Here is a 15,054-nt window from a genome sequence, read left to right as displayed (position 1 = left end):
ACACAAGTATTCACTATATGAGTGCCAACCATCTGCCCACATTTGAATACATTTAGCTGTTAACATATAGTACTCACGACTACACAGAACACAGTTTTGCCTACAACTGACAATTGCAGTGTATTGTGTGCATTGTACAGATGCCCTTCGTGGTCAAAAATAATAGTGCAACCTGTAGGCTTGATTAGCATCTACATTTATGCCGAACATGCATGTCTTGTGGTGTCTGCACATTTCTGTCCAACCCCTGTATGTAATATTGTGAAGAAGCCTAAAAGTTATGTACCTATTGCTTAGAGGACACAAAACCAAACAACCAAGTCACATAACTGTGTTACTCCTAGTTACAGAGATATCGTTTATCACTTCAGGTTAGGGGCCAGATAACAGCAGTGATACACCACACACTTCTGATAGCATCTTATAATAGTCCATCGATACAAGAGATGGCCTGTGTCCATAGACTACCTTCCTCCAGCTTAGACATGGCTAATCTAGCCCAACAAGCACAGTGAGATCAGCCTGGACTAAGCAGCTACTGATTTACTGGACATTATATGTTGCTTGCAATATCTAGTAGATCATGCACATTATGAGATCATTCAATGGCTGCATAATTTTTCCATGATCTACATGTATATGTTCCAAGTTCTGAGAGAATTTTACTTTCTACTGACATAGGGCTTGTCTTTTTTAATGTAATTTTGAAATAATTATGATATGACAGCCTCTCAAGAGGAACAATTTCATTTGAATCTGTCTAAGCCTGCTAGGCACAAGACTTTCTTTTTTTATTAGTGTATGCATCTCATTGAGGATGGTCGAAGTAGAGGGGATATAAAGTGTAGACTGGCAATGGCAAGGAAATGGTTTCTGAAGAAGAGAAATTTGTTAACGTCGAGTATAGATTTAAGTGTCAGAAAGTCGTTTCTGAAAGTATTTGTATGGAGTGTAGCCATGTATGGAAGTGAAACATGGACGATAACTAGTTTGGACAAGAAGAGAATAGAAGCTTTCGAAATGTGGTGCTACAGAAGAATGCTGAAGATAAGGTGGGTAGATCACGTAACTAATGAGGAGGTATTGAATAGGATTGGGGAGAAGAGAAGTTTGTGGCACAACTTGACTAGAAGAAGGGATAGGTTGGTAGGACATGTTTTGAGGCATCAAGAGATAACAAATTTAGCATTGGAGGGCAGCGTGGAGGGTAAAAATCGTAGAGGGAGACCAAGAGATGAATACACTAAGCAGATTCAGAAGGATGTAGGTTGCAGTAGGTACTGGGAGATGAAGCAGCTTGCACAGGATAGAGCAGCATGGAGAGCTGCATCAAACCAGTCTCAGGACTGAAGACCACAACAACAACAATGCATCTCACACGCAGAATGGTACATTACCTTCTTGCCAGTTTCACAAAATGCTGTTTGAGAATTTCTGCCAATTGCCTTGTAGTGCACATTCTTGCTAAATGTACAATTTTGTTGAAATTAAAACACAGCGCAGTACACATAATGAGAAACTACACACTGAACTATTTAGGAAGCAGTACTGGGAGAGTAGATTAATACACAATATTAAATGATCACTAAAGTAATATAATCAAAAATATTCAATAGAGGAGAGAGAATCCTCTTATATAACTTATAATGAAAAATTATTAAATCAACTGCAGAATAGATGAAAAGAGGGTCTGGAACTGTTGATCTTGGTCTGAGCTTGGCCTATTAGTTTTAGCGGTTCATGTGTTGAGTGATAGTGCCATATCTATGAATCGTTTATTCTTAGCATGTTGGATGCCATTGGATAACTAGAAGATAATTTTACAATACTGCTTCAGAACAAATCAGAGTATCTCTCTCTTCTTTATTTTTTCCTGCATAATTTAAATTAACTGTATTTACTGCCTGTCACCATGATGTGTTGTTATGACCCACTATCAGCTACTATGTGCTCTCTATGTACCTACACAAACTTGTTTTACTTACAAGATGTATCTAATATGCTTCCAGCTGCATTGTAAGGTCACCAAAACCCATTTTATATATATATATATATATATATATATATATATATATATATATATTACTGTAATTAATGACTATCAGCGTGTTTCTTCAAAATTCTACATATCAAGAGGACTAACGTTTAATGCAAAATGCTACATGGAATCTCACATGAAGAGAGGGCATGAAATAAGTGATGGCTGATTAGATGTATGCCTACTTGCAGAATGATAGAGACTTTTACGAAGATATATATATATATATATATATATATATATATATATATATATATATATATAGAGGGAAACATTCCACGTAGGAAAAATATATCTAAAAACAAAGATGATGTGACTTACCAAATGAAAGTGCTGGCAAGTCGACAGACACACAAACAAACACAAACATACACACAAAATTCAAGCTTTCGCAACAAACTGTTGCCTCATCAGGAAAGAGGGAAGGAGAGGGAAAGACGAAAGGATGTGGGTTTTAAGGGAGAGGGTAAGGAGTCATTCCAATCCCGGGAGCGGAAAGACTTACCTTAGGGGGAAAAAAGGACGGGTATACACTCGCACACACACAAATATCCATCCACACATATACAGACACAAGCAGACATATTTAAAGACAAAGAGTTTGGGCAGAGATGTCAGTCGAGGCAGAAGTGGAGAGGCAAAGATGTTGAATGACAGGTGAGGTACGAGTGGCGGCAACTTGAAATTAGCGGAGATTGAGGCCTGGTGGATAACGGGAAGAGAGGATATATTGAAGAGCAAGTTCCCATCTCCGGAGTTCGGATAGGTTGGTGTTAGTGGGAAGTATCCAGATAACCCGGACGGTGTAACACTGTGCCAAGATGTGCTGGCCATGCACCAAGGCATGTTTAGCCACAGGGTGATCCGCATTACCAACAAACACTGTCTGCCTGTGTCCATTCATGCGAATGGACAGTTCGTTGCTGGTCATTCCCACATAGAATGCGTCACAGTGTAGGCAGGTCAGTTGGTAGATCACGTGGATGCTTTCACACGTGGCTCTGCCTTTGATATATATATATATATATATATATATATATATATATATATATATATATATATATATATATGAATATAACAGAGGGAAACATTCCACGTGGAAAAATATATCTAAAAAGAAAGATGATGAGACTTACCAAACAAAAGCGCTGGCAGGTCGATAGACACACAAACAAACACAAATATACACACAAAATTCAAGCTTTCGCAACAAACTGTTGCCTCATCAGGAAAGAGGGAAGGAGAGGGAAAGACGAAAGGATGTGGGTTTTAAGGGAGAGGGTAAGGAGTCATTCCAATCCCGGGAGCGGAAAGACTTACCTTAGGGGGAAAAAAGGACGGGTATACACTCGCACACACACAAATATCCATCCACACATATACAGACACAAGCAGACATATTTAAAGACAAAGAGTTTGGGCAGAGATGTCAGTCGAGGCAGAAGTGGAGAGGCAAAGATGTTGAATGACAGGTGAGGTACGAGTGGCGGCAACTTGAAATTAGCGGAGATTGAGGCCTGGTGGATAACGGGAAGAGAGGATATATTGAAGAGCAAGTTCCCATCTCCGGAGTTCGGATAGGTTGGTGTTAGTGGGAAGTATCCAGATAACCCGGACGGTGTAACACTGTGCCAAGATGTGCTGGCCATGCACCAAGGCATGTTTAGCCACAGGGTGATCCGCATTACCAACAAACACTGTCTGCCTGTGTCCATTCATGCGAATGGACAGTTCGTTGCTGGTCATTCCCACATAGAATGCGTCACAGTGTAGGCAGGTCAGTTGGTAGATCACGTGGATGCTTTCACACGTGGCTCTGCCTTTGATATATATATATATATATATATATATATATATATATATATATATATATATATATATAACAGAGGGAAACATTCCACGTGGAAAAAATATATCTAAAAAGAAAGATGATGAGACTTACCAAACAAAAGCGCTGGCAGGTCGATAGACACACAAACAAACACAAATATACACACAAAATTCAAGCTTTCGCAACAAACTGTTGCCTCATCAGGAAAGAGGGAAGGAGAGGGAAAGACGAAAGGATGTGGGTTTTAAGGGAGAGGGTAAGGAGTCATTCCAATCCCAGGAGCGGAAAGACTTACCTTAGGGGGAAAAAAGGAGGAAAAAAGGACAGGTATACACTGGCACACACACACATATCCATCCACACATACAGACACAAGCAGACATCATCCTTTCGTCTTTCCCTCTCCTTCCCTCTTTCCTGATGAGGCAACAGTTTGTTGCGAAAGCTTGAATTTTGTGTGTATATTTGTGTTTGTTTGTGTGTCTATCGACCTGCCAGCGCTTTTGTTTGGTAAGTCTCATCATCTTTCTTTTTAGATATATATATATATATATATATATATGAATATAACAGAGGGAAACATTCCACGTGGAAAAATATATCTAAAAAGAAAGATGATGAGACTTACCAAACAAAAGCGCTGGCAGGTCGATAGACACACAAACAAACACAAATATACACACAAAATTCAAGCTTTCGCAACAAACTGTTGCCTCATCAGGAAAGAGGGGAAGGAGAGGGAAAGACGAAAGGATGTGGGTTTTAAGGGAGAGGATAAGGAGTCATTCCAATCCCGGGAGCGGAAAGACTTACCTTAGGGGGAAAAAAGGACAGGTATACACTCGCCTAGTGTATACCTGTCCTTTTTTCCCCCTAAGGTAAGTCTTTCCGCTCCCGGGATTGGAATGACTCCTTATCCTCTCCCTTAAAACCCACATCCTTTCGTCTTTCCCTCTCCTTCCCCTCTTTCCTGATGAGGCAACAGTTTGTTGCGAAAGCTTGAATTTTGTGTGTATATTTGTGTTTGTTTGTGTGTCTATCGACCTGCCAGCGCTTTTGTTTGGTAAGTCTCATCATCTTTCTTTTTATATATATATACTGCTATAAAATCCACCGTTTCTAGTTCACAAACAGTTCCTTTCAGCTATCAAACAACCTTTTCGGCTAGTTTTAATATCCCTCTGTTATATATATATATATATATATATCTGTGTGTGTGTGTGTGTGTGTGTGTGTGTGTGTGTGTGTGTGTATGTTTTCCATATCACCACCTGAACCACTGGACTGATTTCACAGAACTTGGTACACATATGCCCTATTGTCAGGCAACAATCGCTGTGGGCATAAGAATGATGTAAAATATTTATCGCTTACTACTATTTCGCTGTTCATGCAGTATAAGTACTGCATGAGGCATGATGTTATAATTTATTACTTCTTTACTACTAACTGTATTTGTGACATATTTTACAAACAGTACAGACATATACCACTGAGTGCAAGTGCAAAATTATATCATTGTGTGCCACAGTCAAGAGGATGTGATGTTATAAAGATTGAGGTATGTGAAAATCTACCACACCAAGCATGACATTTAAATTTATTACTTCTTTGTTACTAAAGCTATTTGCAATAAATTTCACACACAGTATCCATGTATGCCTCTGAATGTACAGGGTAACAATTATCGAACTATATGAAAAAAAAAACATAAATTAGTTGCAAAATACAGTGCACACTCACTTTATTCAACATGTAAACATCATTACAGATATTCAAATTAGGTTATGACATGTTCTATATGCTTGCCATCATTGGTGATGCTGTGGTGCAGATGAATAGCAAAATTCTGTATGACCTGCTGAAGTGTTGAAACACCAATGCTGTCAATGGTGTCCTGAATGGTTGTTTTCAGCTCAGCAATGGTTTTTTGGTTATTGCTGTACACCTTGCCTTTAATATAGCCCCACAAAAAGCAGCCGCATGTGTTCAAATCTGGAGAATATGGCAGCCAATCGAGGCTCATGGCATTCACCTCTGGGTACCCCACAGCCAGAATGCGGTCCCCAACATACTCCTCCAGGACATCCAAAACTCTCCTCCTTCAATGGGCTCGAGCTCCGTCTTGCATTAACCACATCTTGTCAAAATCAGTGTCACTTTGGATAATGGGGATGAAAATGTCTTCCAAAACCTTCACATACCATTCAAAAGTCACCTTGCCATCAAGGAATATTGCACCAATTATTCTGTGACTGGACATTGGCCATCACACACTCACCTGTTGAGGATGAACAGACTTCTCAATCATGAAATGCAGATTGTCAGTCCCCCAAATGCTCCAATTTAGCTTATTGATGAACCCATCCAAAATAAAGTGAGCTTGGCCAATAAACCAAACAATACAGCGCATACTATTTTCCATCTTGCCCCGCGACCAACTGTGCAGTTTGAACATCCTAATGCAAACTGTTCTGAAGTTATGATGATTTTTTTTCATGTAGTTCAATAACTTTAACCCTGTACCTACATGATCGTCAGGATCGGGCTGTGATCATCAGCTCAGCCAAGACCCTACATGGGCTGTAGCACCAAGGAGTAAGTAAGTATTCTGGAAACAATCCCCCAGGCCAGTAGTGGTTGCAAGAATTTTCAGAGAAACTGTGGAAGGAACTCCATCACAATGGCCAGAGAACAATTTCAAATCCCCTGTTCTCAACTTAAGAGCCCAGTGTCGTAACGTAGTACTGCACGTCACTCAGTAGTGAGGATGTAAGAGCATACTTATAAAGATAAAAATATATGCGAATTTTCCTTAAAATATAAAATATTTTGCAAATATTCCAAAATTGAATATTTTACTGTAATTAATGACTATCAGCGTGTTTCTTCAAAATTCTACATATCAAGAGGACTAACGTTTAATGCAGAATGCTACATGGAATCTCACATGAAGAGAGGGCATGAAATAAGTGATGGCTGATTAGATGTATGCCTACTTGCAGAATGACAGCTATGATAGAGACTTTTACGAAGATATAATAGCTTTCCGCAGCTTGATGTACATTTTTAAATCTCTAATTACATACCTCCCTCTTGTTGTTTTGTTGAATCACTGACATTTACCTCACTCCCCAAGCCCCACCCCCTTCCCCCCACTCTCTCTCTCTACCCCTTTGGAATGAGACATATGAAGCAAGTTGGTGCAGTTGTAGTTAAGGAACTAGACTCTATTTAAGAGTAGCAGGGTTCGAATACATATATAGGTTTTCCATGGTTTCTCTAAGCCACTTCAAGTGAATTATTTGCTGAGGGCATACCCAATTCCTACCACCCACATCTGCCTCAAATGACGTACATGTTAACCAGATAAACCTAAACTGTTCTGGATCACTCTTTCAGAAAATGCCATCAGTGATATTTAATGGGTGTGTCCAGTACTAATCCATTTAGCACAAAATGTCTTTCTTCGAAGTTAAAATCATCCTGACAAAACAACTGAACAGGTATAAAATCCCAAATGTTAAAAGATGTTTTTTTCACAAAGCAAATTATTCTGAAAAATGCTAATCAACTTACCCAAATCCAGGACTGAAACACCAATAATTTATTTGCTTTCCCTTGTTACTTGTCAGATTCGTTGTTCTGTTAGATAACCAAGTATCTGTCTTGCTCTTAGTTGACTTGAATTCCTCATAAGTTATAAAGACCTACAAATAAGGGTAATATTACATTATGACTCATTTCACATAACATATGCATGTGACTATGTCACATACTAACAGACACAAGGAGCAATAGAGTGCTTTAAAACTGAAAAGTGATGAAAGTGGTAATCTGTGCCATGATTAAAACCCAAGCTGAAAAAAGCTCAATCACAAACTACATTTTTATCAATGGGAAATAAAGCGCAAAAACCAAGACATTTTTCTTAAACAACAATGGTGATATAAAAATTATTCAAAATTTACCATAAAAGGAGATTTCAATCTTTTCCTATTAAAAACTTCAAAGCCTGCTAGCTTTATAAACACACAGATCAATATTCACAAATAGCAAAATTCATAAATAACCAATTTCACATAATTTATTTCTTTTGAGCTGTTGCGCAGTTTTATCAAGAGAGAACTGAATTGTAACATAGATCACAAATCAGGCACATGCTGATATGCTATGCATTATTCATCAATATCTCTAGGTAGAAGACATTCAGAGAGATACATGCATATTCATCACTCTTAAAGCAACATTTGGAACTCTTCAGACTGTTTCAGGCTTGGTCCAACAACTAATTACTTCAAAAATAATGAAAATTTACTGGCACCATGTTTACATGTGACACAGAGGCAAAAATCAAATTTCAGAAGCTTGTTTTTTTTTTTTTTTTACTCTCTCATGTTTAAATGTTAGGCATGAATCAATACTGTTAGTCGAATTAAATATCAGTTTGCAAGAATCAGTTGTTTTACACGACTTTCATCTGTTAATCAGCTGTTCTTGTTTTGGCAGTAAAATTAAGTGAGATTATCAGTATTTTCAAAGCCAATACCCACCACGACAGCATATATTTACATGCCAACTAGTACTGCAGATGATGAAAAGATTGAAGGAATGTATGATGAGACAAAAGAAATTATTCAGATAGCTAATGGAGAAGGTAGATGAAAATTTAATAATTATGGTGGACTGGAAATCAATAGTACAAAAAGGAAGAGAATGAAAAATATTAGGAGGGTAAGGGTTGGGGGACAGAAATGAATAAGGAAGTTGCCTGGTAGAATTTTGCACAGAGCATAACTTAATCATCACTAACATTTGGCTTAAGAATTATGACATTGGAAGGTTCCACATTGTACAGGGTGGTCACAAACAGCCTTAAAAGTCTGTAACAGCGTTGCAGGAGAGACTGTGCTGAGAAATAATTAAGAAAAAATTCAATATGTTTCACCGTTTCAGAGTTATTTAACATTGAAGTTAGCCAGTCAGGTCGAAACTTGTACGCATTCAAGCAGCCTGCCAGAGGTAGTGCCAGCATATATGTTCTTTATTTGGTTTCCTCGAAGAAAACATACATATCTTTTGCTCACCTAGCTTAAATTTATCACTTCCTAAAAAGGCATGTTTTAACTGGTAATATGAGCATTATAACAAGTGGTAACTCACGAATCCACAAATGTCTGTGCATTACCAGCTTTTAGCGTGTGCGAGTGCTTGAATTTGTGTTCACTGACCTGACTGGCTAACTTCAACACTAAATAACTCAGAAACTCTGCAATGTTTCGAATTTTTTCTTAACGATTATTTCTCAGCACAATCTCCCTTGAACATCCTTACAAACTTTTCAGATGATTCTGATCACCCTGTATAATAGTAAGATGAAAATTTCATGATCAGATTTTAAACTGTGCAAATTTTTCCAGAGGCAGATGTGGACTCTAAGCAAAATTTATTGGTTATCAACAGCAGATTAAAACTGAAGAAATTACAAAAGGGTATGAAATCAAAGAGATGGGACCTGGATAAGTTGAAAGAACCAGAGGTTGTTGAGGCTTTCAAAGAGAGCATTAGGTGACTACTGACTGAATTAGGGGAAAGAAATGCAGTAGAAATGAATGAGTAGCTTTGAGTGATGAAATAGTGAAGGCAACAGAAGTCAAACAGGTAACACAAGACTACGAGAAATCCTTGGACATCAACAGGAGATACTGAATTTCTATATCTACATCAATACTCTGTCAACCACTGCGAAGTGAATGGCAGATGGTATGTTCCATCGTACCAGTTATTAGCATTTCTTCCGGTTCAATTCCCTATGTGAGTGATGCATAGGAGATAGCAGTATTTCCTAGAGTCATTATTTAAATCCATTTCTTGAAACTTTGTTAGTAGACTTCCTCAGGTTAGTTTATGCCTCTTTTCACAAGTCTTCCACTTCAGTTTCTCCAGCAGCTCGGTAACACTCTCCTATGGGTCAAACAAACCTGTGATCATTTGTGCCACTCTTCTCTGTGTACGTTTAACATCCCCCCCATGTTAGTCCTATTTGGTATGAGTTTCACACACTTGACCAATATTACAGAATGGGTCATATGAGTTATTTGTAAGAAATCTACTTTGTAAACTGATTGCAATTCCACACAGTATTCTACCAATAAACTAAATCTCTCACCTGCTTCACCCACAATCAAGCCTATGTGAGCATTCCATTCCATATCCCTACAAAGTGTTGAACCCATGTATTTGTGTGAGTTGTTTGATTCCCACTGTGGTTCTTTAATACTTAAGTCATAGGATACTACATTTTTCATTTTGTGAGGTGCACAATTTTACATTTCTGAGCATTTTAATCAAGTTGCCAATCTTTGCACCACTTTGAAACTTATCAAAATCTGACTGGATATTCATGCAGCTTCTTTCAGACATTACTTCATTATAAGATAACTGCATCAACTGCAAAAAGTCTGAGGCAGCTATTAACATTGTCCACAAGGTCATTAATATACAACATGAACAACATGAATCCCAATACAGTTCCCTGGGGCACACTTGAAGTTCCTTCTACACTTGACGATGACTCTCTATCCAAGACTATATGCTGCATCCTTCACTTTATACCCCCATATAATCGAACTTTTGATAATAAATGTAGGTATGGTACTGAGTCAAATGCTTCTCAAAAAGTCAAGAAATACTGCATCTACCTGAATGCCTTGATTCCAAGCTTTCAATATGTAATGTGAGAAAAGTGTAAGTCAGGTTTCACATGACCAATGTTTTCAGAATCCATGTTCTAGTCAAGATACCTCATTATGTTTGAGCTCAGAATATGGTCCAAGATTTTACAACAAATCAATGTCAAGGATACTGGATGGCAATTTGTAGATAACTTCTAATTAATGAAAGGATGAAATATAAAAATGCAACAAATGAAGCAAGCAAGAGGGAATACAGACATCTAGAAAATGAGACAGACAGGATGTACAAAATGGCTAGAGGACAAATGCAAGGCTACAGAAGTTTGTATAATAGGAGAGCGATAGATACCATCAATAGGAAAATTAAAGAGGCCTTTGGAGGAAAGAGAAGCAGCTCAGATGCAAAACCAAGACTAAGCAAGAAGGGAAATGTGAAAGGTGGAAAGAGTATAGAGAGGCTACACACAGGAAATGAATTCTATGGCAATATTAGAGAGGGTAGAAGAAGTAGCTTAAGCTGAGATGGGAAATTCAATACTGTGAGAAGAATTTGATGGAGCACTGGAAGACCTAAGCCGAAACAAGGCCTCTGGAGCAGATGATGTTCCCTCATTAACTACCAATATCACTGAGAGAGCCAGCCATGACAAAAGTATTCCATCCAGTGTGCAAGATGTATAGGACAAGCAACATACCCTCAGACTTCAAGAATAATGTAATAATTCCAATTCCAAAGACTTCAGTTGCTGAAAGGTGTGAATATTACTGAACCATCAGTTTAATAAGCTTTGGTTACAAAATACTGACATGAATTATTTACAGAGGAATGGGAAGTTGGTGGATGCTGACCTCAAGGAAGATCAGTTTGGGTTCTGAAGAAATATAGGAACTTGTGAAGCAATACTGACTGGCTACGACTTCACCTAGGAAACAGTTAAGAAAGGTGAACCTATGTTTGTAGCATCCACTGGTTTAGAAAAAGCACTTGGTAATCACGAGTGGAATTCTGAAAGTGGCAAAAACAGACATTATTTGAGAAGAGCGTGAGACAGGTTTGTAGCCTATCCCCAGATTTAGACCATCTGTACACAGAGCAAGGAATAAAGGGAAAAAAAGGAAGAATTGGAGATGGAATTAGAGCTCAATGAGAAGAAATCATAACTTTTGAGGTTTGCCAGTGACATAATTCTGACAGAAACAGCAAAGGACTTGGAAGAGCAATTAAACAGAATGGACAGTGTCTTGAAAGAATGATACAATATGAACATCAACAAAAGTAAAATAAGGATAATGGAATGTAGTCCAATCAAATCAGGTGATGCTGAGGGAATTAGGTTAGGAAACAAGACACTAAAAGTAGCAGATGAAATTTGGTATTTGAACAGCAAAATAACTGATGATGGCTGAAGTAGAGAGGATATAAAATGTATACTAGCAGTGGCAAGAAAAGTGTTTCTGAAGAAGAGAAATTTGCTAACATTGGGTATAGATTTAAGTATTAGAAAGTCTTTTCTGAAAGTATCTGTACAGAGTGTAGTCATGTATGGAAGTGAAATATGGACAAAAACAGTTCAGAGAAGAAGAAAATAGAAGCTTTTAAAAGGTTCTGCCACAGAAGAATGCTGAAGATTACGTGGGTAGATCACATAACTAATAAGGAGGTACTCCACAAAACTAGGGAGAAAAGAAATCTGTGGCACAACCTGACTAGAAGAAGGGATCAGTTGACAGGACACTTTCTAAGACATCAAGGAGTCACCAATTTAGTACTGGAGGGAAATTTGTGTGTGAGTGGGGGGAGGGGGGGGGGGGTTGAGAGGTAAAAATTGTACAAGAAGACCAAGAGATGAATATGCTAAGCAGGTTCAAATGGGTTTCATTGGGAGTAGTTATTCAAAGTTGAAGAGGCTTGCACACGATAAGAGTAGTATGGACAGCTGCATCAAACCAGTCTTTCAGATCAACAACTATGACTAACACAACAACAACAACAACAACAACAAATCAATACCTACATACCATCCTTTAAAAAAAAAAAAAAAGAGAGAGAGAGAGAGAGAGTATAATGCTCTTACAGATGTCAGTGACTATGTAAGGAGGAAGGAGGAGAAGATCAGTCAAGAAAGATATTTAAAAATCTTATCCACATGGATTGCTGAATCTGAAACTGTTTACTACAACCATCTACATCACTCACATTTGGTGAAAAACTGTGAGAAATGATCACTGGTGGTACATTACTGCACTCCAATTTGGGGACTGGAGAGGAGAGGAGAGTAGAGTAGAGAGAGAGAGAGAGAGAGAGAGAGAGAGAGAGAGAGAGAAGAGAGCAGGTGGTGGTGAGGGAGGTGTAAAATTACAAGTTCACCAGATGTACTAAATACAACATTCCTCCCAATCAGTTAGATTTTGGTAAATAAGCAAAATATATCAGCATTTATGTAACAGGTTGGTGCATAAGTTCAAAGTGTTTTTGTTTTGCATGTTGGTTGCTATGGGTTATTTTACATAAGGTTGTAGAAGCATATATCACTAGGGGTAAGATTGATACTGCCTACAGGAAAATTAAACAGACCTTTGGAGAAAAGAGAACCATTTGTATGAATATCAAGAGCTCAGATGGAAAACCAGTTCTAAGCAAAGAAGGGAAAGCAGGAAGGTGGAAGGAGTATATAGAGGGTCTATATAAGGGCGATGTACTTGAGGGCAATATTATGGAAATTGAAGAGGACGTAGATGAAGATGAAATGGGGGATATTATACTGCATGAAGAGTTTGATAGAGCACTGAAAGACGTAAGTCGAAACAAGGTCCCGGGAGTAGACAACATTCCATCAGTGCTACTGACAGCCTTGGGAAAGCCAACCCTGATAAAACTCTACCATCTGGTGAGCAAGACGAACCAGACACGTGAAATACCTTAGACTTCAAGAAGAATATAGTAACTCCAATCCCAAATAAATCAGGTGATGACACGTGTGAAAATTACCGAACTATCAATTTTGTAAGTGCAAAATACTAACACGAATTCTTTATAGACGAATGAAAAAACTGGTAGAAGCCGACCTCGGGGAAGATCGGTTTGGATTCCGTAGAAATGTTGGAACACATGAGGCCATACTGACCCCACAACTTATCTTAGAAGAAGGAAAGGCAAATCTATGTTTCTACCATTTGTCAACTTGGAGAAAGTTTTTGACAATGTTGACTGAAATACTCTCTTTCAAATTCTGAAGGTGGCAGGGGTAAAATACAGGGAGAGAAAGGCTATTTACAATTTGTACAGAAACCAGATGGCAGTTATAAGAGTCGAGGGACATGAAAGGGAAGCTGTGGTTGGGAAGGGAGTGAGACATGGTTGTAGCCTCTCCCCAATGTTATTCAATCTGTATATTGAGCAAGTAATAAAGGAAACAAAAGAAAAATTCGGAGTAGGTATTAAAATCCATGGAGAAGAAATAAAGACTTTGATGTTTGACGATGACACTGTAATTCTGTCGGAGACAGTAAAGGACCTGGAAGAGCAGTTGGACGGAATGGACAGTGTCTTGAAAGGACGATATAAGATGAAGATCAACAAAAACTAGGATAATGGAATGTAGTTGCATTAAATCAGGTGATGCTGAGAGAATTAGATTAGGAAATGAGACACTTAAAATAGTAGATGAGTTTTGCTATTTGGGGAGCAAAGTAACCGATGATGGTCGGAGTAGAGAGGATACAAAATATATACTGGCTATGGCTAGGGAAGCGTTTCTGCAGAAAAGAAATTTGTTAACACTGGGTATAGAATTAAGTGTCAGGAAGTCTTTTCTCAAAATATTTATATGGAGTGTAGTCTTGTATGGAAGTAAAACATGGCCAATAAATGGTTTAAACAAGAAGAGAATAGGCACTTTCAAAATGTGGTGCTACAGAAGAATGCTGAAGATTAGATGGGTAGATTACGTAACTAATGAAAAGGTAATGAATAGAATTGGGGAGAAGAGAAATTTGTGACACAACTTGACTAGAAGAAGGGATCGGTTGGTAGGACATGTTCTGAGGCATCAAGGGATCACCAATTCAGTGTTGGAGGGCAGCATGGAGGGTAAAAACCATAGAGGGAGACAAAGAGATGAATACACTAAGCAGATTCAGAAGGATGTAGGTCATCGTAGGTACTTGGAGATGATGAAGCTTGCACAGGATAGAGTTGCGTGAAGAGCTGCATCAAACCAGTCTCTGGACTGAAGACCACCACAACAACAACAACATGGTTTTATTTACTGATTGTCAATTTTTTTACTTATAGTTCACTGTTGCTATTTGAATTCATCTATTGTTGTTTTGTCATCTGGAGGTAGTGAGTGAAGCTGTGGATGCTAGAAAATGGAGTGCCAAGTGGAGAAATAGGAACATTTCTGACCTATTCTTCTGTTTGAGTTCAATAGAGGGGTGACAGCAGCAAAGGCAGCCAGAAACACATGTTGTGTATGGGGATAATGTCA

At 38.3% G+C, this 15,054-nt stretch overlaps 1 protein-coding gene across 1 annotated transcript in view; it reads right to left on the bottom strand.

Annotated features, from left to right (window-relative positions):
- Nucleotides 1-15,054, bottom strand: part of LOC126252046 (regulator of telomere elongation helicase 1 homolog) — a 122,749-nt gene that overhangs the window by 82,281 nt on the left and 25,414 nt on the right. Inside the window, exon 8 of the mRNA XM_049952841.1 lies at nucleotides 7,449-7,579. Within this exon, the coding sequence (XP_049808798.1) occupies nucleotides 7,449-7,579 (131 nt within the window). The remainder of the gene's footprint in view (nucleotides 1-7,448; nucleotides 7,580-15,054) is intronic.

This window comes from Schistocerca nitens, chromosome 4 (genome assembly GCF_023898315.1).
Source record: "Schistocerca nitens isolate TAMUIC-IGC-003100 chromosome 4, iqSchNite1.1, whole genome shotgun sequence".
Lineage (NCBI taxonomy): Eukaryota > Metazoa > Arthropoda > Insecta > Orthoptera > Acrididae > Schistocerca > Schistocerca nitens.
This window is presented reverse-complemented; position numbering and strand designations above follow the sequence as displayed.